Source organism: Trichomycterus rosablanca, chromosome 25, assembly GCF_030014385.1.
Source record: "Trichomycterus rosablanca isolate fTriRos1 chromosome 25, fTriRos1.hap1, whole genome shotgun sequence".
NCBI lineage: Eukaryota > Metazoa > Chordata > Actinopteri > Siluriformes > Trichomycteridae > Trichomycterus > Trichomycterus rosablanca.
The window spans coordinates 11,470,017-11,497,726 of NC_086012.1; the positions used below are offsets into that span (position 1 = coordinate 11,470,017).

The 27,710-nt window shown below is 41.4% G+C and overlaps 1 protein-coding gene across 1 annotated transcript in view; it reads right to left on the bottom strand.

Annotated features, from left to right (window-relative positions):
* Window positions 1–26,663, bottom strand: part of gpc5c (glypican 5c) — a 123,082-nt gene extending 96,419 nt beyond the window's left edge. Inside the window, exons 1-2 of the mRNA XM_062987251.1 lie at window positions 26,468–26,663; window positions 10,655–10,816 (exon numbers count right to left, since the gene is read on the bottom strand). Coding sequence (XP_062843321.1) covers window positions 10,655–10,816; window positions 26,468–26,663 — 358 coding nt within the window. The remainder of the gene's footprint in view (window positions 1–10,654; window positions 10,817–26,467) is intronic.
* Window positions 26,664–27,710: the final 1,047 nt, after the last annotated feature.

Sequence of the window (27,710 nt, forward strand, 5' to 3'; positions counted from 1 at the left end):
ACCCTGGATGGAAATGACACATAGTGATATTTTATTGCTCATCTAATTAAAATATACAGTCTTGTTAGCCACCCTAACTTAACCTGAGCTGAACTGTGTCGTTCTGAATCACTCTATAGGGAAAATTAGCTCAGCTTGTGATTATAGTTGCTGTTAATGGTTCCTGTGTAGGATGGCTGTGTATTTTTGTTTAGTCTGACCCATGTATTTTTGTTTAGTCTGACCCATGTATTTTTGTTTAGTCTGACCCATGTATTTTTGTTTTGTCTGATCAGTGTATTTTTGTTTTCTCTGACCAGTGTATTTTTGTTTCGTCTGACCAGTGTATTTTTGTCTGATCAGTGTATTTTTGTTTTGTCTGACCAGTGTATTTTTGTTTTGTCTGACCAGTGTATTTTTGTTTTGTCTGACCAGTGTATTTTTGTCTGATCAGTGTATTTTTGTTTTCTCTGACCAGTGTATTTTTGTTTCGTCTGACCAGTGTATTTTTGTCTGATCAGTGTATTTTTGTTTTGTCTGACCAGTGTATTTTTGTTTTGTCTGACCAGTGTATTTTTGTTTTGTCTGACCAGTGTATTTTTGTCTGATCAGTGTATTTTTGTTTTGTCTGACCAGTTTGTCTGACCAGTGTATTTTTGTTTTGTCTGACCAGTGTGGTTTTGTTTTGTCTGACCCATGTATTTTTGTTTTGTCTGACCAGTGTGTTTTTGTTTTGTCTGACCAGTGTGATTTTGATTAGTCTGGCCAGTGTATTTTTGTTTTGTCTGACCCGTGTTTTTTTGTTTTGTCTGACCCGTGTGTTTTTGTTTTGTCTGACCCGTGTGTTTTTGTTTTGTCTGACCAGTGTGATTTTGATTAGTCTGGCCAGTGTATTTTTTTTGTCTGATCCATGTATTTTTGTTTTGCCTGACCAGTATATTTTTGTTTTGTCTGACCCGTGTATTTTTGTTTTGTCTGATCAGTGTATTTTTGTTTTCTCTGACCAGTGTATTTTTGTTTCGTCTGACCAGTGTATTTTTGTCTGATCAGTGTATTTTTGTTTTGTCTGACCAGTGTATTTTTGTTTTGTCTGACCAGTGTATTTTTGTTTTGTCTGACCAGTGTATTTTTGTCTGATCAGTGTATTTTTGTTTTGTCTGACCAGTGTATTTTTGTTTTGTCTGACCAGTGTGGTTTTGTTTTGTCTGACCCATGTATTTTTGTTTTGTCTGACCAGTGTGTTTTTGTTTTGTCTGACCAGTGTGATTTTGATTAGTCTGGCCAGTGTATTTTTGTTTTGTCTGACCCATGTTTTTTTGTTTTGTCTGACCCGTGTGTTTTTGTTTTGTCTGACCAGTGTGTTTTTGTTTTGTCTGACCAGTGTGATTTTGATTAGTCTGGCCAGTGTATTTTTTTTGTCTGATCCATGTATTTTTGTTTTGTCTGACCAGTATATTTTTGTTTTGTCTGACCCGTGTATTTTTGTTTTGTCTGAGCCGTGTATTTTTGTTTTGTGTGACCAGTGTATTTTTGTTTTGTCTGACCAGTGTATTTTTGTTTTTACAGATTTCTCAACAAAGGGCGTCAGGTTTCAAAGACTTCAAGTCTAAAGAACGTCGAGTTACAAGGTACCACTATATTGGGATGCCAGTATAGCAGGATGATTCAGAAATTGGTAGCAGCCAACTGGTAGACTCCCAATTGATATTTCAGTTTATCCCAAAAGTTGCTTAATGGTGTTGAGGTCAGGGCTCTAAACAGGTCACCAGAGCTCCAACAGACCAAAATTGCCAAACCATGTCTTAATAGACCTGGCTTAGAGCACAGGACCACATACAGTACGTAAGATGTGGTTCAAAAGATGCAATCATTTAAAAAACCATCAGTAAATCAGCTTTTACATTTTCATAAGAGTCCCCGAGTTTGTTTTCACACATGCAAACTTTTAGTAAATTAGGGCTATAGAGCGCTATCAAAACATTGTAAAGATAACAAGAGCTGACGCAATGAGAAATTCATGAAGTGTTCGTTCCAATTACAACAGATCTCTCGTCCTCTCTAACTCATTATTTTCTGTCAGGGGAACAGCAGAGACAGAAAATCTCAGAGGAGTCTGAGGGTGGAACTGGCTTTAAAACCACATTTCCTGATTGTTTTCCTTCTGTCTCTTTTTTTTCTCTTACTGGGAACGGTCTTGATCCGGTTCCACACAGGAAGCAACACGGCGAATCCAGTTAGTCCTTGCATGTGTCTGTGGAGGATTGACGATTTTATCAAGGGAGGGAAGAGGAGTCTAGCGTTGTTCTATAAGACTGCTTCACTCGACTACATGCATGTAGAGACAAGGATCAAAAATGGAAGAATTAAAATAATAGGGAACAAAGGAACTTTTCTCCTTGGATATTGCACCCACCCTGCATATTGTCTGTATGGGAAAGCTGGCATAATACCCATACTGACATTCATTCATTCTTTTGACTGATGCATAATATAAATCTAGTCTTTGGAAAGCTGGAAATGCTCCTGGTTTGGATAAAAAGGCTGCGGTTGCTGTCAAGAGCTCAAAGCTGGTGTACTTTGTAATAGCACAACCGACTCACTTATAAACACAACGTAATGCTTATAGGTATATAAAATCATTAATATAAAATAACATTTGCTTCCAAGATTGTAGAAACAGTTTGATTAAGGCCCTTTCCTGGTCCAACATGACTGTGTTTCTGTCTATAAAGATTTATTATTTCTATTGTTCTGAACAGAGCCTCAACCCCATTAAACACATCTGGGATACACTGATTGGGGAATAGATTTCAAGCCAAGCCTTTTCATACAACAACAGGCTTACAGACTTACTGTAAATCAATGCCCATGGTTTTGTGGGCATAATGGGATGTCCAACATGTCCATAATCCATCATCCATCATAACATTAAAACCTCCCCCTTGTTTCTACACTTACTGTCCATTTTATCAGCCCTTTTATCAGCCCTACTTACCATATAGAAGCACTTTCTAGTGCTACAATTACTGACTGTCCATCTGTTTCTCTGCATGCTTTGTGGTCAGGACTCTCCCAGGACCACTACAGAGCAGGTATTATTTAGGTGGTGGATCATTCTCAGCACTGCAGTGACACTGACATGGTGGTGGTGTGTTAGTGTGTGTTGTGCTGGTATGAGTGGATGCTGATGGAGTTTTTTAAACACCTCACCGTCACTGCTGGACTGAGAATAGTCCACCAACCAAAAATATATCCAGCCAACAGCACCTGGTGGGCAGCGTCCTGTGACCACTGATGAAGGTCTAGATGATGACCAACTCAAACAGCAGCAATAGACGAGCGATCGTCTCTGACTTTACATCTACAAGGTGGACCAACTAAGTATGAGTGTCCAATAGAGTGGACAGTGAGTGGACACGGTATTTAACAACTCCATCAGCACAACACACACTAACACACCACCACCATGTCAGTGTCACTGCATAATACCTACTCTGTGGTGGTCCTGGGAGAGTCCTGACCATTGAAGAACAGCATGAAAGTGGGTTAACAAAGCATGTAGAGAAACAGATGGACTACAGTCAGTAATTGTAGAACTACAAAGTGCTTCTATATGGTAAGTGGAGCTGATAAAATGAACAGTGAGTGTAGAAACAAGGAGGTGGTTTTAATGTTATGGCTGATCAGTGTATGAATATATAACAAATTTGACAGCTAGGAAACAAGCATATACTGTATGTCTTTAAATATTTGATCGCTATCATTACAGCGTCCTCAGTCATCGCGACTTGTCTGTTTAAGTTTATTAGCATGTGTTTATTTGATCTGAAAACAATGCCCGTGCCCTCTGAGCCTCTCCAGCTATTTCCTGCAGCCATGCCATTCAATGGCATTTGAGTAGCTCCCAACCTATTGAACATAACAGCACAACCATTTTCACAAGCCTTTTAAACAGGCTCTCCTCTCACGTTCCTCCAGACTTCTATCCATCTTAGGTCGTAAAAAGGGGGTAATTCTCATTACGGTCACTTTTACGAGCACTTTTCCTTAGCTATATTTAATCTTTTTACACTTACGTAGATCTAATGAACTGAGAACGGATTAGAATCGTGTTAGACGGGTAACACAATTCTGAACTACATGAAATTCAATAAGTAGGAGCAGGATCCACATATAGTTGGTCATACTGTGTATTTGGGAGCTTAGTATCTCAGGAATAGTGTAGTCAAGAGTGTTTAGGGAAAAAAATGAGGATTTTAGGACTAATGATGCTCTTAAGCCTTATCCTGTTTACACTAGTATAAGGACACGTCTAGAAAGGAGAATACGAGCTAAATTCTCTCTGGATTAGAGCATCTGCTACATCCTGATGATGCAAATGTCTATAAATGTTAGCTATAAAGGTCAAACCAAAGAGTGTTCTGACCCACCAAATGACATGGACTACTTGGTACCTCAACATTACCATGTGGATCGCATCCTGGTGCCATATCGTTTTCGGGTAAATGATGCCCGGCCATCCACATGATCTTGATCCACATGTATCAACCTTCCATTGCTCCTATGACACAGTCCCATATTCACATCATCACCACTATTAGAATGATCTATAATTTAATGTGGTTGTTTGAAAGTTGGCCTTCTCTGTTGGTCTGTACCAGACACCATTGCCTAGTTCTCTGGCATCAACGAGTCTTGGCTGCCCAACAACTGTGAGCATCAACTACAGTTACTCAAGTCCATAAATCTTTGGCTCTTGAAGTTACTCAGGTCTGCTGTATCCTTGAATGTGACCCGTACTAAATTTCTCCCCAATTTAGTGTAGCCAACCAAAAATGGGAGGATGGGGACCCTGATGCCGCCCTGATCTCCGCGCTCCTCCACTTTCTGTAGAGGTGCATTGTGCAACCAAGGCGTCCTGTGTACTCCACCCCTATGTCCGGTCCAGTCTTTCCCACCCAACAGTGGCCAATTGTGCCTGCTAGAGGGCGCCCAGCTGACCGGTGGCAGAGCTGAGATTCAAACCCGGGAGCTCAGAAAATTTTTTAGGCATCCCCACACATCACCACCATGACCACCATCACACCTATATGACATCAATGCTTCACAAAGACCAACTCTTACTGTAATAACTAGGCTGGGGCTTAGAGTTGGGTGTAATGACAATGATCTCCAACATTCAATGATGCTACCAGGCATCAATGGAAGATCTAAGATCTGAGATTTACGTTGCAAGCCACAGCAAACCCTTTGAATGTCCCTCCCCCAGTACAACTAGGTTATTAATCTGCAAATGAAAAGTAAAAAAAAACACATATTGATTTTACAACGTGCTTAGAAACTAAAGATAAGGAAAGTAGAAGAGAAACCAGCATTTAGTTAAAATTAAGTGGCGGGTTGACCTGAAAACAGCACGAACAGCAGTTACTCAGAGAACATTAGGTTATAAATTGTACACCATCTTTCTAGTTCCATATTGAGCTGAAACCTGACCACAGTAGACAGGTCCAGGGGTACATCCACATGCATGGGCTATGGAAATCCAAAACCAGTACACTGTTTAACATTAACTTTTATTAATATTAATCTTTTCATGGTTGCGTGTTTTCAAATCAGTGCTTGCGTGCGAGTCTTCGAAGCTGCACTTCTCAGGAACTTCATACAGTGTATCACAAAAGTGAGTACACCCCTCACATTTCTGCAAATATTTCATTATATCTTTTCATGGGACAACACTGTAGACATGAAACTTGGATATAACTTAGAGTAGTCAGTGTACAGCTTGTATAGCAGTGTAGATTTACTGTCTTCTGAAAATAACTCAACACACAGCCATTAATGTCTAAATAGCTGGCAACATAAGTGAGTACACCCCACAGTGAACATGTCCAAATTGTGCCCAAATGTGTCGTTGTCCCTCCCTGGTGTCATGTGTCAAGGTCCCAGGTGTAAATGGGGAGCAGGGCTGTTAAATTTGGTGTTTTGGGTACAATTCTCTCATACTGGCCACTGGATATTCAACATGGCACCTCATGGCAAAGAACTCTCTGAGGATGTGCGAAATAGAATTGTTGCTCTCCACAAAGATGGCCTGGGCTATAAGAAGATTGCTAACACCCTGAAACTGAGCTACAGCATGGTGGCCAAGGTCATACAGCGGTTTTCCAGGACAGGTTCCACTCGGAACAGGCTTCGCCAGGGTCGACCAAAGAAGTTGAGTCCACGTGTTCGGCCAGAGGTTCAGAGGTTGGCTTTAAAAAGGTTGGCTTTAAAAAATAGACGCATGAGAGCTGCCAGCATTGCTGCAGAGGTTGAAGACGTGGGAGGTCAGCCTGTCAGTGCTCAGACCATACGCCGCACACTGCATCAACTCGGTCTGCATGGTCGTCATCCCAGAAGGAAGCTGACGCACAAGAAAGCCCGCAAACAGTTTGCTGAAGACAAGCAGTCCAAGAACATGGATTACTGGAATGCCCTGTGGTCTGACGAGACCAAGATAAACTTGTTTGGCTCAGATGGTGTCCAGCATGTGTGGCGGCGCCCTGGTGAGAAGTACCAAGACAACTGTATCTTGCCTACAGTCAAGCATGGTGGTGGTAGCATCATGGTCTTGGGCTGCATGAGTGTTGCTGGCACTGGGGAGCTGCAGTTCATTGAGGGAAACATGAATTCCAACATGTACTGTGACATTCTGAAACAGAGCATGATCCCCTCCCTTCGAAAACTGGGCCTCATGGCAGTTTTCCAACAGGATAACGGCCCCAAACACAACCTGCAAGATGACAACTGCCTTGCTGAGGAAGCTGAAGGTAAAGGTGATGGACTAAACCCAATTGAGCACCTGTGGCGCATCCTCAAGTGGAAGGTGGAGGATTTCAAGGTGTCTAACATCCACCAGCTCCGTGATGTCATCATGGAGGAGTGGAAGAGGATTCCAGTAGCAACCTGTGCAGCTCTGGTGAATTCCATGCCCAGGAGGGTTAAGGCAGTGCTGGATAATAATGGTGGTCACACAAAATATTGACACTTTGGGCACAATTTGGACATGTTCACTGTGGGGTGTACTCACTTATGTTGCCAGCTATTTAGACATTAATGGCTGTGTGTTGAGTTATTTTCAGAAGACAGTAAATCTACACTGCTATACAAGTTGTACACTGACTACTCTAAGTTATATCCAAGTTTCATGTCTATAGTGTTGTCCCATGAAAAGATATAATAAAATATTTGCAGAAATGTGAGGGGTGTACTCACTTTTGTGATACACTGTATGTGCGTGCTTGTGTGTGTCAAATTATAGTTCAGCATTCATTCAATCATGCAGAGCTGGCTATACATGAATGACCGTGTGGTGAGAGCTGGTAGCGGCCAATGTCTGCCGCCAAAGCAAACAGGAGGTGGCGAAACACTGACCAGCTCGTTTGAGCTTCAGAATTCATGAGTATGCATGGAAGCTTTTCATTTATTTCACCAGTGCACATGAGAAAACAAATACAGGACAGTTTAGGGCTTAATGATCCAAATCTGATCTTTTTCTCATAGAATTAAATATTTCCAAGTCCTGCTTAGGCCAGTTGTATATGTGGTACTAAAATGCAACATGGTTTGTCATAATAATGCAGTCGGAATAGTGTGTGTATTATAGTAAACATATAGTTAGTTATAGTTAGAAGTATATAGAATATATATAGTGGTATATAGTAGTAGAGTAAAGGGGTGTCCCCATTATCTATATTCTGTCTGGAGTTTGCATGTTTCCTATGTGTCCACATGGGTTTCCTCCGGGAGCTCTGTTTTCCTCCCACAGTCCAAAGACGTGTCCCCAGGTTAATTAAAAAACAGCCTATGGAACTCTTTTAAAGCTGAAACTCAGTACTATATAGTACTTTAATAGTTAATTGATTCCAGAAAATTTGGGACATTTTGTAAAATACAGTTTTTAATTTCACTTATTTAATTTAAATATAGTTTGTAATTATAATTTTTTTTTTTATTTAATGCCTGTAACACACTCAAAAAAGTTGGAACACTGCAAATTTTACAGTAAAAGCTTATGAATGGCTGTAAAAGTAAGATCCACCAAATGCTCAGACTTTGCAAGCAGACGTGTCATGGTTCACCACTTCAAAAAGAACAAGAACTCAATGCAACATTGCAAGAATAGTTCTTTCACCAACTACCGTGCATAATATTGTAAAAAGATTTCAGGGAAATATGGGGAAATCTCAGTCTATGTAGGACAAAGCAGGAAGCCACTGGTAAATGTGTAACTTGTGTTGAATGGGTGACTTGCACATGTGTGAAGGTACCATTGACATGGAGGCAGATTTTGGGACTTTAGAGAGACGTGTGATGCCATTAAGCAGGGAAGGCCATGGTTATTTATTTCTGTATGATCTACAATCGTGTGGCTTTTTAGACACAGAGTGCATGTGCTTGACTGGCTTGCCTGCAGTTCAGATTTGTCTCCTATTGAAAATGTACGGTGCTTTTTAAGAGGAGAATCAGACAACCGCAACCAAAAATGAACAAAAATTCCACTTACAACTGCAACTGGAACCCCCCCTTCCCCTATCATAATGGCAAACTGGCCAGTCGCCCCAATATAGACAAAACACGACAAATTTAAGCAGTGATAACACTGGAAATCTTTTCTTCCTTTTGTCAGGATGGGTTGCACTAGCTGTCCCACTAAATCCATCCCTCATTACTATAAGCTATATGAAACTAATTCCCATGGGCTACTGGGAAAGAGCAAGCCAAAACAAAGAAGCTGATTTCATTCCAGAAAGACCTTGAGGGAAATATGGAGCATATGTGGATGTTTAAATTGAAAAAAAGGATGTGGACACTAGACCCTGAGAAATGATCTCTGTAAAGACTATCAACAATGAATGCCAATATAGTCAAAAAAGCACTTGATGTTCCATTGAATGTCTTTCTGGATCTTGCTTTGGAGGGTTAATGCAGGTGGTTAGCCATATGGTGTATAAAACCACACAAAAATATCTAAATAATGGTGTTACAACATTTTTAGCTGCTATTATTGTCTGTTTTTGATCAAGGAACCAGACTTTCAATGCTTGGTCTGCGTCAAGTCATCATTAAGCACCTGTGACCAATGTCAACTTGTTATAATGGATACTAAGCCATTGTCAACACTGTTTTTAGCCAGTAGATTATGTAAAATAGCCATTTTTTTCCAATGACCATTCACAAACAAGCATCTACTGATCTGATGTTTAAGTAAGATGGGTCGTTTTGGTTGTCCCACTGGGTCAACCACTGCTGAGCCACATCACATGAACTTAACCAACAGCTAATCGCCCCAGTGCAAATCAATCCCAGCCACAGCCAAAACCACATGAAAAAAACCCATAACCAATCACACACTGCCAAAACCATACACAGTAAATCATTCATCCAGTCTTATCCAATTACACATTGCGAAAGCCACACGACCAATCATCACTAGCCAAACCTCTGAGCATAAACTCTTTGCACCCTCTCCACCAATCGCAAGACGCCAAACCACAAACACTAAGGTATGCACAGTTGCACTCGGGCAATCAGAAATCATGCCAGATCCTCTAAAAATCCAACATCTAAAATGAGAATTTGGCTGGAATGGGTTTTGGGATTGACACATGGAAACACAAAGTGTTCTATTTCCAGTTCTGTTTCCAGTTGTTATGTTTGGGTACTGATCAGAACAGAGGCCGCTCTTGTGCAATAAAACGTACGCGGTTTCTGGACGTTCTGTTGAGGAATATGTGGAATAATTTGACAGGGTGCTGCTGGGTTTGATCCATGCAATAGAGGCTTTAGATTAATATTTTAGACATTTAAGTTTCTGTACAAACACAGTATTCAGGGTTCTGTTCTTTCTACGTTGCGTAACAATTTTAAACAAGATTAAAGAACGTACACGACTATGCATAACATTATGACCACTGACAGGTGATTATCTCTTCATCACGGCACCTGTTAGTGGGTGGGATATATTAAGCAGCAAGTGAACATTTTATCCTCAAAGGTGATGTTTTAGAAGCAGGAAAAATGGGCGAGCGTGAGGATTTGAGCGAGTCTGACAAGGGCCAAATTGTGATGGCTAGACGACTGGGTCAGAGGATCTCCAAAACTGCAACCCTGTCACCGGTTTACCACTGAAGGAACAGTGGTAAACCGGCGACAGGGTCATGGGCGGCCAAGGCTCATTCAACAGACGAGCTACTGTAGCTCAAATTGCTAAAGACGTTAATGCTGGTTCTGATAGACAGGAGTCAGATTCCATGCCTCGACGCGCGTGTCAGGGCTGTTTTGGCAGCCACACAGTATTAGGAAGGTGGTCATAATGTTATGCCTAATCAGTGTATTTTAAAACCTGTCTGCTAGTTTGACAGACTAAACACGTCATGTGTTAAACGGATTAGAGAAACAGCATTTAAATGTAGCTTTAATTGAGCTTTCTTTGGCTGTAGGAACACAACGAAGAAGGAACACACAATGATATGTAAGACATGGTATTTTTTAAGTATTTTTATGCATTTTACCCCCTTTTTCTTTCAATTTAGCATAGCCAATCCGCTGCCAACCGTTGATAACCCTACTTCTTAGTTCGGTCTACAAAGCTACACCTTTCTAATTCTAATGGTAATCAGTTGCTTGTTCATACCTTGGAAGGCAGCAGCATGGCTTAATAGCAGGTGCCTGAGTTCCGTGGTGTATAACCTTAAATTATGCAAGGTGTCTCTCGTCGCAGCCAATTTGTAGCTTTCCTCCATCTTACGAGTGCAGCATGACGGACCCACGTGTTTACACACTAACAGGTTCACATCTGTAGAGGAGAAAAAGAGACACAGAATGAATAAACAATGATCTTTAGCTATTGATTAACACCTTAGTGTGTTTAATTTTACTAATTCAACATTGAGTCCTAAAAACACAAAGCACAAGGGTGTGTAGGGGCACTGGTCAATCGTTTGTTTTATGGTTCAGGACCTCAATGGCATTCTGGTGCATATAAGGAGTTTAAAAAAAAGTGGCTTTCAATAATCAACTAGTACACATCTGAACACGCTGGTTTGAATCTCGGCTCTGCTACCGGTCGGCCGGGCGCCATCTAGCGGGCACAATTGGCAGTGCCTGCAGCAGACAAAAATGGCCCACTTTGTCTGCTGGGTGGGAAAATGACCAGACTAAGTGGGTGGAGTCTTCAAATGAATCCACCATAATAAATACATAATAATAATAAAAAAATAAAATAATAATTAATAATAATAATAATATTAAATAAATAAATAATAATAATAAATATCAATAATAATAATAATAATAATAAATAAATTTTAAAAAATAGTCTAGGGTGTAAGCTACTCTTTTAAGCCATGAAGCCCAATGTATTTAGTTTATTACTGACCCTAATGTTATAGTTAAGGCCAGGACAATTGCATCACAGACCCTGAAATGACACGTTTCCTGTGTAATATGCTTACAGGTGCTTAATAATTTGCTGTAAAAATTTAAAATTTAAGGCTTGTGTGTAGCGATTTAACATTTCTCATCCGCGTTGCATTCAAGCTCCTCACGTTTACCGGTTCATTTGAACTATAAGGTGGTCCTAGCAATCCTACGGCAATTCAGTTAGTAATCATTTAGTCGCAAAGCAGCTAAAAACATGACTCGGGTAACTATCACTCACACACTTTCTTAACCGCTCACGGGGGGGGGCTGAAGCCTATCCCACCTTGTCAATGGGCGCAAGGCACACAGTAACACCCTGGACGGCGCACCAGTCCATCGAAGGGCAGACACACACACATTTACCTATAGGGCAATTCAGTGCCTTCAATTAACCTGACTGCATGTCTGCTTTTCGAACATGAAGCCTCGCACCGGCGCTGGCTGTTCTAGGTTTACATTCGACTTTTAAGGTAGCTGTGGAGTGTATTGTAGCTTCTATTTATTCTGTCATTTAATTTGTGAATGTGTAAACTTCCCTGTGAATTTAGTAGGGCCCTAGTCACAGTTCAACACTAGATAAGGTGAAAGAAGTGAGTATTACCGGTCAAATAGTATTGGCCTGTAAGCCTGAGGATAATTATTACTACATTTCACACATCAACAATGAGTTAAATACTCATTCTGAAGGAATTCAATCAACACCAAAACATAACAATCCCCAGATTCACACAGAGACTAAGACGGGGTCATAATCGAACTCTAGTGTGCAGTCTAGCAGTGTGAAACAAACTAGTTAATGTACCAGCTTAGTCATTAATCCACTTTTAATATCATTTTCATTCCTTGTTTGGGTGATGATCTAATGCTGGGTCCTATTGAATGTCCATGAATTAGAATGTACTGTCACACACACATACATACACACACACATCATACTGACATCACATTCAGAATTAGCTGCTGTAATACTGATCCCCTCCGTGAATGAGGCCCGGGTTCGCACGCAGAACCTTGGCCCCCAGCAATGTGAGCAAATAGGATTAGGGGGAATGAAGGGGGTACGAAACCGGGAGAGGAGGCCTGTGCGTCGGAACTCAACCCCCTGACTGAGATATGTCTCCTAACATTCATTTACTATCCCTGAACCGATCTTCGTGCCACCCGTTCCAAATCTGGCCTTGAAACACAATAGGGGGTGGAAAAGCTCTGGCCGTGGCTCTTCGCATGCCCCGGCGACGTATGGCTCTGGCTTCGTTATACAGGAAGTACCAGCTGCCGTGTATCCAAATGGAGTGAGGTCAAACCCTCTCACATTGTTTCTTCTTTATTCTTGTATTAGCATTTCCTTTCCATTTTTAAGCCGGTACTGATTGTTATATCATTATTTACATCCTGTCTGTTCTTTTTTGGCTGTTGGTTTGACGATTCATCATCATCATCATCATCATCATCATCACTGCCCAGTCTTTCTAAAATATCCACACATTACCAGAGTATACACCGATTAGCCATCTGTAGTGGTCCGGGGGTGTCCTGACCATTGAAGAACAGGGTGAAAGCAGGTTAAAAAAGTATGTAGAGAAACAGATGGACTACAGTTAGTATTTGTAGAACTACAAAGCGCTGCTATATGGTAGTTAGAGCTGATAAAATGGACAGTGAGTGTAGAAACCCTTGATGCTGTGTTAAACAGTAAACACGGTAGGGATAGGGACAAGGGGAGGAAAACTCACCTACCAATCAGATGGGTATATTAATGGGTCAAGGGTTCAAGGGGGCCATGTTAACTTGACCCAGTCAGGCAGCCACAGTGGCACCAAAACAGTCAACAAATTACCATGGTGAAAGGGCTATGATATTCCTTAAGTTGTACAGTCCTAAAGTAGCCTATAAGCAATTGCATTTTAAAAATAATATAACTAAATGTTGTTGTTGTTTTGCTTACAAGAAAATATGCTGCATAATCTATACCACTACTACTGACAATAATAATAATAGCATGTGCATTAAATCAGCCACATAACGAACACCAGTGTGTTTAACCACTTGTTTATTGGAAAATTTAACTTACTTAGATTCACGGACTGGAGTGAAGCCGGTTCAGCCAAATCATGAGTCCGCTGTGTTACTTAGCAGCAGCCAGTCAGAGGACTCATAGGATCCGGGTTAATTGAGACCTCGGACTCGTGATTCCTGATTCAGTATGAAGATTCGAATCATCAACCCGGGTGATTCAGGAACCGCCCGGCTCTAATTAAGACCAGTAGTTCACTAACTGTCTGCTTGCCCGCGCACGTCTCTCTGTTTACATGAGTGATAGACTTTGTTTTGTCGGGAGGCTCGCTTTGTTCTCGCCTTTTTCTCTTGTTATATGCTTAATTTTTCTAGTGTAAAGTTCTAGTGCTTAGTTATGGCTTCGAAAGACGACGGTTAGCAAAAGAGGGTGCATGTAGGTATTGCTGAGAAGTTACAGTGTTTCTGTGGCTGTACAGTACACCAATTTTAATATTATTTACAAGTTTTACATTGGATATTTACATATCTATTTAGGTTGTTTATTATTACACACATTATTATTTTTATCCATGCATGAATATTTGCTGCGTTATACAACACTGTTGATTACAAGTATACTTGTCTTACCATGCCATCTGCCAGCAGTTCAGTGATTAGAGTGGCTTTTCAGAGTATCATGTTATATCATGTTATTACACATTTGCACCAGTCAACAGACCAACAGGTGCCGTTCATACTAAGCTGGTAATGAAAGTCATAAGGAAATCACGTATAAGCCTGCCAGTTCTGTATGTTGACGCACAAATCTAAATGCCACTGCCAGTGTGAGAAACTCTGACCCAAAGTATATAAGTAGTTTTATCTCAGGACCATAGTATTGGTCTTTTTGCCAATATTAAGTCAGCTTAGTATTAAGTCTTTGGTAGAAGAGTCTGGAAATTGCCACTCATGAGTCCATTAGCATATTTGGTCACTTATACAGTGTATCACAAAAGTGAGTACACCCCTCACATTTCTGCAAATATTTTATTATATCTTTTCATGGGACAACACTATAGACATGAAACTTGGATATAAGTTAGAGTAGTCAGTGTACAACTTGTATAGCAGTGTAGATTTACTGTCTTCTGATAATAACTCAACACACAGCCATTAATGTCTAAATTACTGGCAACATAAGTGAGTACACCCCACAGTGAACATGTCCAAATTGTGCCCAAAGTGTCAATATTTTGTGTGACCACCATTATTATCCAGCACTGCCTTAACCCTCCTGGGCATGGAATTCACCAGAGCTGCACAGGTTGCTACTGGAATCCTCTTCCACTCCTCCATGATGACATCACGGAGCTGGTGGATGTTAGACACCTTGAACTGCTCCACCTTCCACTTGAGGATGCGCCACAGGTGCTCAATTGGGTTTAGTCCATCACCTTTACCTTCAGCTTCCTCAGCAAGGCAGTTGTCATCTTGGAGGTTGTGTTTGGGGTCGGTATCCTGTTGGAAAACTGCCATGAGGCCCAGTTTTCGAAGGGAGGGGATCATGCTCTGTTTCAGAATGTCACAGTACATGTTGGAATTCATGTTTCCCTCAATGAACTGCAGCTCCCCAGTGCCAGCAACACTCATGCAGCCCAAGACCATGATGCTACCACCACCATGCTTGACTGTAGGCAAGATACAGTTGTCTTGGTACTTCTCACCAGGGCGCCGCCACACATGCTGGACACCATCTGAGCCAAACAAGTTTATCTTGGTCTCGTCAGACCACAGGGCATTCCAGTAATCCATGTTCTTGGACTGCTTGTCTTCAGCAAACTGTTTGCGGGCTTTCTTGTGCGTCAGCTTCCTTCTGGGATGACGACCATGCAGACCGAGTTGATGCAGTGTGCGGCGTATGGTCTGAGCACTGACAGGCTGACCTCCCACGTCTTCAACCTCTGCAGCAATGCTGGCAGCACTCATGTGTCTATTTTTTAAAGCCAACCCCTGGATATGACGCCGAACACGTGGACTCGACTTCTTTGGTCGACCCTGGCGAAGCCTGTTCCGAGTGGAACCTGTCCTGGAAAACCGCTGTATGACCTTGGCCACCATGCTGTAGCTCAGTTTCAGGGTGTTAGCAATCTTCTTATAGCCCAGGCCATCTTTGTGGAGAGCAACAATTCTATTTCTCACATCCTCAGAGAGTTCTTTGCCATGAGGTGCCATGTTGAATATCCAGTGGCCAGTATGAGAGAATTGTACCCAAAACACCAAATTTAACAGCCCTGCTCCCCATTTACACCTGGGACCTTGACACATGACACCAGGGAGGGACAACGACACATTTGGGCACAATTTGGACATGTTCACTGTGGGGTGTACTCACTTATGTTGCCAGCTATTTAGACATTAATGGCTGTGTGTTGAGTTATTTTCAGAAGACAGTAAATCTACACTGCTATACAAGCTGTACACTGACTACTCTAAGTTATATCCAAGTTTCATGTCTATAGTGTTGTCCCATGAAAAGATATAATGAAATATTTGCAGAAATGTGAGGGGTGTACTTACTTTTGTGATACACTGTATATAAATATGTGGAAAACATGAATAAAAGACTGGAAAAACGGACTTAAATGTCACATGGGGATGTGGACAATTGTGCACTGGTCTACAGTGCTGTGGAAAAAAAACAAGTTTTATGATCAGACGAGTCCAGTTAAGAGGGTGTTATGGGCTGGTCGCCTTAAACTGATGCGACCCTGTAGTTCAGAAAATAGTAAAAAAAACAAAAAAAAAAACACCTTGTTTCTACACTCACTGTCCATTTTAGACAAGGCAAGGCACCACTTACCATATAGGAACACTTTGTAGTTCTACAATTACTGACTGTAGTCTATCTGTTTCTCTGCATGCTTTGTTAGCCCCCTTTCACGCTGTTCTTCAATGGTCAGGACCACTACAGAGCAGGTATTATTTGGGTGGTGGGTCATTCTCAGTACTGCAGTAACAATGACATGGTGGTGGTGTGTTAGTGTGTGTTGTGCTGGTATGAGTGGATCAGACACAGCAGCGCTGCTGGAGTTTTTAAATACCGTGTCCACTCACTGTCCACTCTTTTAGACACTCCTACCTAGTTGGTCCACCTTGTAGATGTAAAGTCAGAGACGATCGCTCATCTATTGCTGCTGTTTGAGTTGGTCATCTTCTAGACCTTCATCGGGCTGGATATTTTTGGTTGGTGGACTATTCTCAGTCAAGCAGGGACAATGAGGTGTTTAATAACTCCAGCAGCGCTGCTGTGTCTAATCCACTCATACCAGCACAACACACACTAACACACCACCACCATGTCAGTGCCACTGCAGTGCTGAGAATGATCCACCACCCAAATAATACCTGCTCTGTGGTGGTCCTGCAGAGACACAGATGGACTACAGTCAGTAATTGTTGAACTAGAACTACAAAGTGATTCTATTTGGTAAGTGGAGCTGATAAAATGACAGTGAGTGTAGAAACAAGGAGGTGGTTTTAATGTCAACCCCTGTTCCAGTACACTGTTCCAGCTTAAAAGCAAAGAGGAAACCAAGCTTCTCTGTTCACTGCTAATGAAAGATAACAGACAGTAATTGTCAAATTCCTTAAAGTAATCTGAGAGCAAGTATTTAATTAACACGACTGTATTAGAAAGTATGTCTTGAAGAATTCAAAATACTCACGCTTAGCTTTTAAAGCCCTAATTATCCACAGGTGACGATGCCTGCTGCTTTAATTGGTTGGATTAGGATTTAATTCCACTCTTGTTCCTCACACCAAACCCACTCTGGGTCAGAGGTGAGTGTTTTCTCACTGGGGTTTTGAGCTGAGGTAGAACATTCCAAGAGGGGGAAATAAATCATGTTTCTGCTATGCAACATTCACACACGTAGTGTTTTAAAATCAATGTACCAGTACCAGTAATATTATGCATATTAATTACCCAATTGCATTATGCTTCCTCTCTACTGATGCTGATCTCCACTGCTGATTGAGGAGAGCGAGACTGACACGCCCCCTCCGACACTTTTCACCTGCACGAGGCGAGTTCATATGCATATCAGCTTCGTGTACAGTGACATTTTCAATGTCACCCTGATCAACAAATTATTTCTCAACTCTGTGCAAGCATCATAAACCAGCCAGCAAGCCGCTCAGGTGGCGCAGCGGTAAAAACACACGCTGGAACCAGAGCTGGGATCTCGAATACATCGTATAAAATCTCAGCTCTGCATGCCGGCTGAGGCCGAGCGGCCACATGAACAACGATTGGCCTGTTGTTCAGATATGGGCGGGAAAAGCCGGATGGGGTCTCTCTCCCATGACTGGTGCGATTACGACCTCTGCTGGCTGATTGATGGCGCCTGCACAGAGATGAGAAAAGAGTGCTCTCAGGGTTTGTCCTCAATGCTTCACTGCACTCGTCAAAGTGTAGGCGATTAGATGCATACGGCATGCTGCCCACGTGTCGGAGGGGGCGTGGGTCAGCTTCGTTCTCCTCGATCAGAGCAGGGATCGGCATTGGTGGAGGGGAAGCGTGATGCACTCGGGTAATTGGACGCGCTAAAAGGGAGAGAAAATGCATAAAGAAAAAATATTTAAAAAATTAATAAATAAACCAGCCAGCAGAGGTCGTAATTGCATCAGTTATGAGGTCCCTATCTGGCTCCCCACCCTGTATGAATGACAGCCAATCGTTGTTCACGTAGCCGCCCAGCCCAGCCGGATGGCAGACGTGTTCGAATTGTCAGTTCTGGTGTGTTAGTGTGTTTTACAGCTGTGCCACCTGACCGGCCACAACTTTATTTGGCACAGAAATTGGTGGACCCTAATGTCCATCCTTTCTCCTAAAAGGAAGGTTTCCAGGCCTTGAAGTATTGGCATGAACTGGTAACCATTGGAATATCTGCCTTATATGTGTACGTAGAGTTTTAAGTGTAGCAGGGTTTAAACTGGCATCGATGCTTCCAGTTTGCCAGCCAAGGAGAAGTCAAACTGGGCGAAGCACAGGAACAGGGTGGGGCTGTAGGACTGCCTTGTATTTGTACAGACGTTTGAGGGCCATGAGTGAGAAGCTTTTTTTGGATAAGATTTAGCATGTGAGTATAAAAATGTTCTTTGATGCCAGGTACAGCTTTGAAAATGTAGAATAAACACACCTCTAAATACAGACTGACAGGAACTTCAAGGTTCAGGAACTTTCACAGGGTGTAAGCAGACCTTATAGCCCACATATCCCCCCACAACCAACGTAGAACAGTTAGCTGATCTGCTCAAAGTCTGGTCTTTAAACATCATAGCCTTTCCTTCAACTGGCAGTCAACTGGCAACTGGTACCACATACTCTTTATATTCTTTAGGTAAGGTCAAGTTTTTAGCCACACCTGTTACAAACAAGTGTATATAGCAAATTATATTTAAAAAATATAAGGAACTATAATGACCTGCACAGAGAACCCCACTGAACACATTTAATATGAATTAGAACTGTAATTAAAACCACCTCCTCATTTCTACACTCACTGTCCATTTAATCAGCTCCACTTACCATATAGAAGCACTTTAAAGTTCTACAATTACTGACTGTAGTCCATCTGTTTCTCTACATACTTTTTTAACCTGCTTTCACCCTGTTCTTCAATGGTCAGGACCCCCACAGGACCACTACAGAGCATGTATTATTTAGGTGGTGGATCATTCTCAGCACTGCAGTGACACTGACATGGTGATGGTGTGTTAGTGTGTGTTGTGCTGGTATGAGTGGATCGGACACTTTTAGAGATTTTAAATAGTGTCCACTCACTGTCCACTCTATTCTCAGTCCAGCAATGACAGTGTCACTGCAGTGCTGAGAATGACCAACCACCCAAATAATACCTGCTCTGTAGTGGTCCTGTGGGGGTCCTGACCATCAAAGAACAGCATGAAAGAAGGCTAACAAAGCATGCAGAGAAACAGATGGACTACAGTCAGTAATTGTAGAACTACAAAGTGCTTCTACGTGGTAAGTGGAGCTGATAAAATGGACAGTGAGTGTAGAAACAAGAAGGTGGTTTTAATGTGATGGTTGATCAGTGTATTTCCACTTGTGCCAAGCCTTACCAGAAAGGGTGGAGGCTGTTATGGCTGGAGCGAGATGTTCAACAAGCTCATTGACCAGCTCTCTTACTATCTTACAGTAGGGATAGCACAGTGATCACTTTAGTATTAAACACCGAAATTCAACACTTAATGCTGCACCAGGTCACACAATAAATTGTAAACACTGGTACATGGGTACAGTCAGAAGGAGCTGAATCTGGACTGGCCAGGGTGTGGAGGGGCAGCTGTTGAAAGTCTGAGTGAAAGTGGGTAAATAGGAGTCGAGACTTTGTTCTAGTGCCAGAGATTGACTGGATGAATGCGGGGCTGTTCTAGCGCTACCATCAAAAAGTAAAAGCCTTTCACTGTTCTGACCAAAGGCTACTTGATGTTTTAAATAAGCAAAGGTAGCAGTTTAAATGGCGGGGAAGAAATCTCAAGTTAAATCCTGGTGTTTATAACATGAAAACATGGTAATTTACAGTACAAAGATATTTGGTGGCCGTGCTCAAGTGGAAACCTGGCAGTGGTTGGGTTTAAATCAGCAACCCTATGATTACTAGTCCAATACTTTAATGGCTAGGCTACAACTGTGTTGATATACATTGATGTGTACAAGGTGTTTCAGTAAAAATTTATGTAGAAACCAATCCTACTAATTAAATTTAGGTCTTTCAGCCACACTCTTTGCTAACAGGTGTATACATTCATTCCCTTTCCTGTTCAAGCATGACTGTGTCCCTGGGCACCAAGTGAGGTCCTAAGGACATAACTTGCCATGTTTGGTCTGAAGGAACTCCAGTGGCCTGAACAGAGACCTTATCACAACCCCACTGAACGTCATTGGGATTCATCATAGTATCATAGTGGTGATTGCAAGCCGGACCTTTCTGTTTATCGTCAGTGCCTGAGCCTAGCCTAGCTGTCAAAGAATAATCAGGTTTCCACATACTTTTGATCATTTAGTGTATGTTCATATTTAGCTGTACTGAAAAATACATTTATTTAAGGTATAAACTGTGAAAAACGATTGTTAATAGGCCTACAGTTTTGGTGTAGATTTTTCTCTATAATTAGCCCCTAATTCTAGGCTCACTTTACCAAAAAGACTATGATTTTTGGTCTTGATTATTAGAAGTCTTGGTCTTATCATAGTCAGGGTTGGCATGGGTCTTGGTTTTGTTTTAGTTTTGTCCACTCTATAAGACACTCCTACCTAGTTGAGCCACCTTGTAGATGTAAAGTCAGAGACGATCGCTCATCTATTGCTGCTGTTTGAGTCAGTCATCTTCTAGACCTCCATAAGGGGTCACAGGACAATGCCCACAGGTTAGTGGACTATTCTCAGTCCAGCAGTGACAGTGAGGTGTTTAAAAACTCCATCAATGCTGCTGTGTCTGATCTATTCATACCAGCACAACACACACTCAGTGTGTGACAGTCAGTGTCACTGCAGTGCTGAGAATGACCAACCACCCAAGTAATACCTGCTCTGTGGTGGTTCTGTTGGGACCAAACAAAGCATGCAGAGAAATAGATGGAGTAATTGTAGAACTAGAAAGTGCTTCTATATGGTAAGTGGAGCTGATAAAATGGACAGAGAGTGTAGGAGGTGGTTTTAATGTTATGGCTGATCAGTATATACTGTATATATATATATATATATATATATATATATATATATATATATATATATATATATATTGTACTGTTTTGGAGTATCATGGTTCCAAAACCATGTCCATTCATTTAAAGTCAATTTCCACATCTGTAGTGTATGTTCATGTTTAGGTTTATTAAAAAATACATTTATTTACAGTATAAACTGTAAGAATTGTTTACTACTATGATGGTGTAGATTATCCTATATAATTGGCTTCTAATTCAGCTTCTAGGTCACTTTACCAAGAAGACCGGCTGTAAGTGGTCTATAACTTTGTAGTGGTCTAAAAAAAATGGGGTTTGTACTCTTAAATTTTTGGTCTTGATTATTAAAAGTCTTGGTCTTATTATAGTCTGGGTTGGCATGGGTGTTGGGCTTATTGCTTTACTGTTTTGGAGTATCATTCCCAAATTTTTGTACCAGATCTCTGAAATTGCAGCACAAAAATGTCCCATTTTCACCCTACAGCAAACCCAACAATGAAGATAATAAAAGGCAACCAGCGTGTCTGATATATTTCTGAAGGACCTTGTGTAATGTTATAAAAGAATGATTCAGAATCGTGTCAGATTTAATAGGGAGTAATTCACAGCGGTGTTGAGTTTAATGGCAGGGGGTAGATTTATTAGCTAGAGGGGAATATAACAGAAGCAGCGTAACTAAAACTACCCTCTTTCTTCAGTGTTAGATATGTGAATGACTTTTATATAGGAGAATGATGTTATGCTGACTCTCATTTGCTTAATTGTGTGCTGATTTAACAAAATACTTCACATTTACAGTGAGTCACGTCAAGATCCAGAGCAGCGGTGGTTTGTTTTTAATGGAAATGATCTTCTTGCTCATTTACTAATGGATGACACGGATTCTGACATCAGCACAATCTCAATATAGTCCTCTTGGCAGCAAAAAGACAGGTCATAGCTTAAAAGGAAGCCATGGATAAGCAACTTTGTGGCATTAATTACTTAAAGCTTTTATGTTTTGCTTACCTAAACTTCAATACTGTTAATTAAAAGCTCTCGTTGGCTAAACGTATAGGTGCAAGGCAGAGACGAAAGTTCACAAACACAAAACGATTAATTGTATTTGAAGTACATTACTTTATGACTACACCTTAGTTCTTGTAGACAGCCTTCTCTATACCGGATCTTCCGGACAATGTATTAATTTTAATTTCTCCTAGTTTTTAATTTCACATCTGGAAAGCATGCTGCCACCTCTGATAGTGATGGTGCAAGATCATCTTTGCACTCTGAAGGCTATTTTATGCTACCACTTGTACACTTTGTATACTACTGTAGGTGTCCAAAAGGTGTTTCGTATAGGCAAGAAACCAACTAGTCCCACAAGTACAACACACAAGATAGATAGATAGATAGATAGATAGATAGATAGATAGATAGATAGATAGATAGATAGATAGATAGATAGATAGATAGATCATGCTCCTTGAATCTATCCTGATAGTAACTCAGTGTTCGATGATGTCCCAAGCTAGTGAAGCGTTATACAGCGTGATCGCTGCTGGTACAAACGATCTCCTGTACCGTTCCTTGTTACAGCGGAGTTAGATGAAGCTTATTGAAATAGGTTTACAGGCCTAAGCAGGGACTTACAATCCTATTATCGACATGTTAATTGTTGATGGAAGTGCTGCAAGGCACATCACTGTTGGACCATTGAGCAGTGGAAACACATACGTGTTAAATAAAGTGCCGATTTATGCTTCATCGTCTGCAGTCTGACTGGAAAATTTACAGCTGTCTGAGTTTACAGCTGTCAGAATAACCATACAGTTGGCTACCCTGGTGTCAAAAGTATAGTTTGGAACTCTTGATTGTTCATGTTGGGCTTTTAAGTAAGGAAATATTTTAATATTAGGTCATAACTTGACTACAGTTCTAAAAATCTAAAGTTTCTGTGTCAATTAGCCCATAATTAACACATATTATCATTGTCAGAACGAAAACCAAGCCATAAAGTCCAGGGAACCTCAAAGCATAGATCTTTAAGTGTTGTAGGACCACAGTGGTCTCAAAAATATATATATTTTTTATGTCTATTTATTTATTTTCCCTTTTTCACCCAGTCTAGTTGGATTCAGTTGCAACTTTGACAGTTCACCTTTTAACACAATGACCTAAAGCATACAACCAAATCAATACTGGCTTGGCTTCAGGCCAAATTTCTATATATCTCAAAGCCCAGCTATAAAGCATGTAGAACATCTGTGGAGAAACCTAAAGATGGTTCACATACGTTTACATTTACCATTCAATCTGACAAAGCTGGAGAGAATCTACCACAAAGAATGAAATAAACTGTCCAAATGTAGGTGTGCAAAGCTTGTAGAGACGTATCCAAGACTTGACAAGACAAACAGGTATCAACAAAGTATTGAATGTCGGGTCTAAATAGTTTTGTGAGGAGATTCCCAGTAAATATATAAATATCCCTTCTTGTCCAGTAAAAGTCCTGCCAGTAAAATGTAAAATTTAATTTAAAACAACACCGACCATTAATAACACTGTGCTTCGTAAATAACCGAAACAACTCTGCATAAAAATGCTATTCAGTGTCAGTGGCTAGAAACACTTTGACATGTCTGGCATTCCAGACTGGTCGAGACCTCTTGTCAATGACTGCAGTCTTGCAGGCTGACAGAAAGTGTCACACGGCTCTGTGCGTGTCAGCTGTTACACATTCTGAGCTCACAGATGTGAATACAAGAGAAAACAGAAGTATACTGGTTGTTCTAGCTGGTGGTTTAGCATTATAATGCAGCATTATGAACGAAGGGCAAAGCAACTGTGTTATGTAGCATTATGTTCAATATATAACTATGGCAAATGCATATGACATAAACTGATGTGGCCTTTACTATATGGACAAAGCTGTCCACAAGATTTTGGACGTCTCTGTGGAATTTGGACCCATTTAGGGTCCTCGCTTTATGAACAGGGGACAGTCGTGCTGGAATAGGCGATCACAGTCATTGGGCGAAAGGTAGGAATCACCAATGGACAGGGCAACCGTCACAAAGCACACACACACACACACCCACACTTTTAGTAGCTCCAATCGGCCTGACTGCATGTCTTTGGACCCACACGGACAAAGGGAGAACATGCAAACCACACAGAAAGAATTAAACCCAGGCCCTCTTTGTTGTAGGGTGACATTGCTACCCACTGCACCACCCTGCATATTTATCAGTGCCAGTCATATTTTATTGTATTGTACCATGGACAGGGCAACCATCACAAAGCACACACACATACACTTACACTTTTTAGGGCAATTTTAGTAGCTCCAAACAGCCTGACAGCACGTCTTTGGACTTGAAGTATAGAGAAAACGCACATGGACACAGGGAGAACGTGCAAACTCTATACAGGAAGAATTAAACCCAGGCCTTCTTTGTTATGGGGCGACATTGCTATCCACTGTGCCACCCAGTCATATTTTATTGTATTGTACCATGGACAGGGCAACCATCACAAAGCACACACACATACACACACTTTTTTAGGCCAATTTTAGTAGCTCCAATCGGCCTGACAACCCACACGGACACAGGGAGAACATGCAAACTCCACACAGAAAGGATCGAACCCAGACAGTCAAACCCTACCCACTGCACCTGCTACCCACCCACTTCATAACAGTGCATCAATATTGGCACGTCTTTACCCCCCACTGAGTCATAAATAATACTTTTGAACCTCTTTCCTCCAATTTGATCCCAATTTCAATTACGCCACCAGCACTGACTCACCCTACACCCTAATGGTAGTAGTACAAGCACTCACTTCTTTTTTTTTTTTACCCCAAGGTGGGTTCACCCTCTTGAGGTTAAAGACTGCAAGTCGAGACTGCAGTGCCAACAATGCTGCTCCTGCTAGATGGGATGGGTACCTGGCATGTGTGCACCAAAAATGTCCAGAACTTACAACTGACTTTATCACAGACTGGACTGAACACTAAAGAACTCCATTTTTTTTTTTACTAGTTATAACAGTTCAGTTCAATTTAATTCTGTGTTTGTATGATGTGTGCAAATCCTATTTATTTGGAGTATCCTCCAGGCCACCCAAATAGGATGGGTCCCTGCTGAGTCTGGTTCCTCTTAAGGTTTCTTCCTGTAATTTTAAGGAAGTTTTTCCTTGCCACTGTTGCCCTCGGCTTGATCAATAGGGGTTTTTTGGTCTGTTGGTCCTGGACTCTGTTAAACTAGAGTAAGGTAATGTTCACTATGGAAGCACTTTTGTAAGTCGTTTGGAAAATGTAAACAGGTTGGGAACATGAAGGCTATAGCATTATACTAAACAGGTGTGGTATTCTCCAGGGTCGTGTCTCATTTGTTTTCACTGATTAGGGTCACGCTGGGTTCGTTGCCACCCAAAACACCCTAATGGTAGTAGTACAAGCACTCACATCTTCTGTTGTTTTACCCCAAGGTAGTTCTGACGGAAACCTGTTCACCATCTTGAGGTTAAAGACTGCAAGTCGAGACTGCAGTGTCAATAATGCTGCTCCTGATAGATGGGATGGAACCCTCGCACGTGTGGTAGTTATAACAGTCCAGTTGTAAATCCTATTTATGCTGAGTCTGGTTCCTCTCAAGGTTTCTTCCTGTCATTTTAAGGGAGTTTTTCCCTGCCGCTGTTGCCCTCAGCTTGATCACTAGGGGGTTTTCGGTCTGTTGGTCCTGGATTCTATAAAGACAATGTCCATTGTAAAAAGCCCTATATAAATAAATTTGACTTGACTTAAACTAGAGTAAGGTAATGTTCACTATGGAAGCACTTTTGTAAGTCTTTTGGAAAATGTAAACAGGTTGGGAACATGAAGGCTATAGCGTGGTATTCTCCAGGGTCGTGTCTCATTTGTTTTCACTGATTAGGGTCAGGCTGGGTTCGTTGCCACCCAAAATCACTGCAGGCAAGGCAGGTAAACACCCTAATGGTAGTAGTACAAGCACTCATACATTCACTCAGTCAGACCTATAAGTAATTTAGGATTAGCAAGTCTAAGTTTGGTGTGTTTTAGGATGTGGATGCAACCGGAGTGCCCGAAGAAAACACCTGTGGTACTGAAGGACTGGATCGAACTCATGTTTCTGTGCGGCACCTACTATAGCTGGTCTAACTAGGTGTAAGAGCATCTCAGATAATTTGCAGAAAACATGCGCACGTGTGTGCGCGCGCGTGCGCGTGTGTGTGCGTGCGTGCGTGTCACCTGTAGCAGGTGTCTCCGGTACCCACTTGAGCGGCCCGATCTGGCGCAGCTGGAAGGCTGTTTTCACCTCGCGACAGGTGTGCGCTCTGCTCGCGCCGGAAGCCACGCGGAGGTGCGCGATCAGCACCAGCAGCACCAACAGCGCAAACTCCGAGATCCAGCGGGCGCTCAGTCGTGGGAAGAGCCGGCGGGACATGGCAGCATCTCCTGGTGCAGGGATCAGTGAGCCGATCGCTCGGAAACCGGGCAATGAAGCACAAAAAGAAAGCCGGCAAAACGATCCCAGAGATCGAGTCCTTTAGTGATCCGGTTACTCACATTATCCCGCGTGTGTGTGCGATGACAGGGACTGAGAGAGAGCGAGAGAGAGAGAGAGAGAGAGAGAGAGAGAGAGAGATGCAGGTTGGACTGAGTCCTTTTAGTATAGACTTAAATCAACGCACTTCAGCTCTCTCTCTCTCTCTCTCTCTCTCTCGCTTTCTCTCTCTCGCTTTCTCTCTCTCTCTCAATTCAATTCAATTTGCTTTATTGACATGACAAATTTACATATTTGTATTGTCAAAGCATACATACAGTATATATAAATATATAAATCTATCTCTCTCCCTGCATATAGCATTTACCACCCCAAATCAGAAAAAGTTGGGACATCATGTCTTTTTACAGTGTCCACGTTTAGGCCCCCTTTTGGATTTAACTAAGAACTGGGGAATTGGGTGGTACTGATCCAGTTTTGATGGTAAGAGGTTTAGTGAGAAAGCGATTATTGATTGAATTTACATATTACACCCTCATGGATAATGTAGATCATTTTTTTGACGTGTGGGGGGTTGGGGGCATTATGTGTGAATCTGGTGATTTTGGTGAGTTTGTGATGAATCTCTAAATTATTGTCACTGTAATATGATTGCCTTGATTGTTGTTGTTTTAATTATTTATTTATTTATTTATTTATTATTATGTCTTATTAGATAGTTATATTTCCCAGAGCAGGTTGTAACCGCTGGTGTTATGTGAAAATGTTGATTAAAGGGGCTTTAAAAGTAAAAAAAAAAAGTATCTCTCTCTCTCTCTCTCTCTCTCTCTCTCTCTCAATTCAATTCCATTTGCTTTATTGACATGACAAATTTACATATTTGTATTGTCAAAGCATACATATAGTATATATAAATATTTACAAAAAACAAAGAACAGGTGTATACATAGAAAAAAATTTGTAAGAAAATATTCATTATGTAATTAG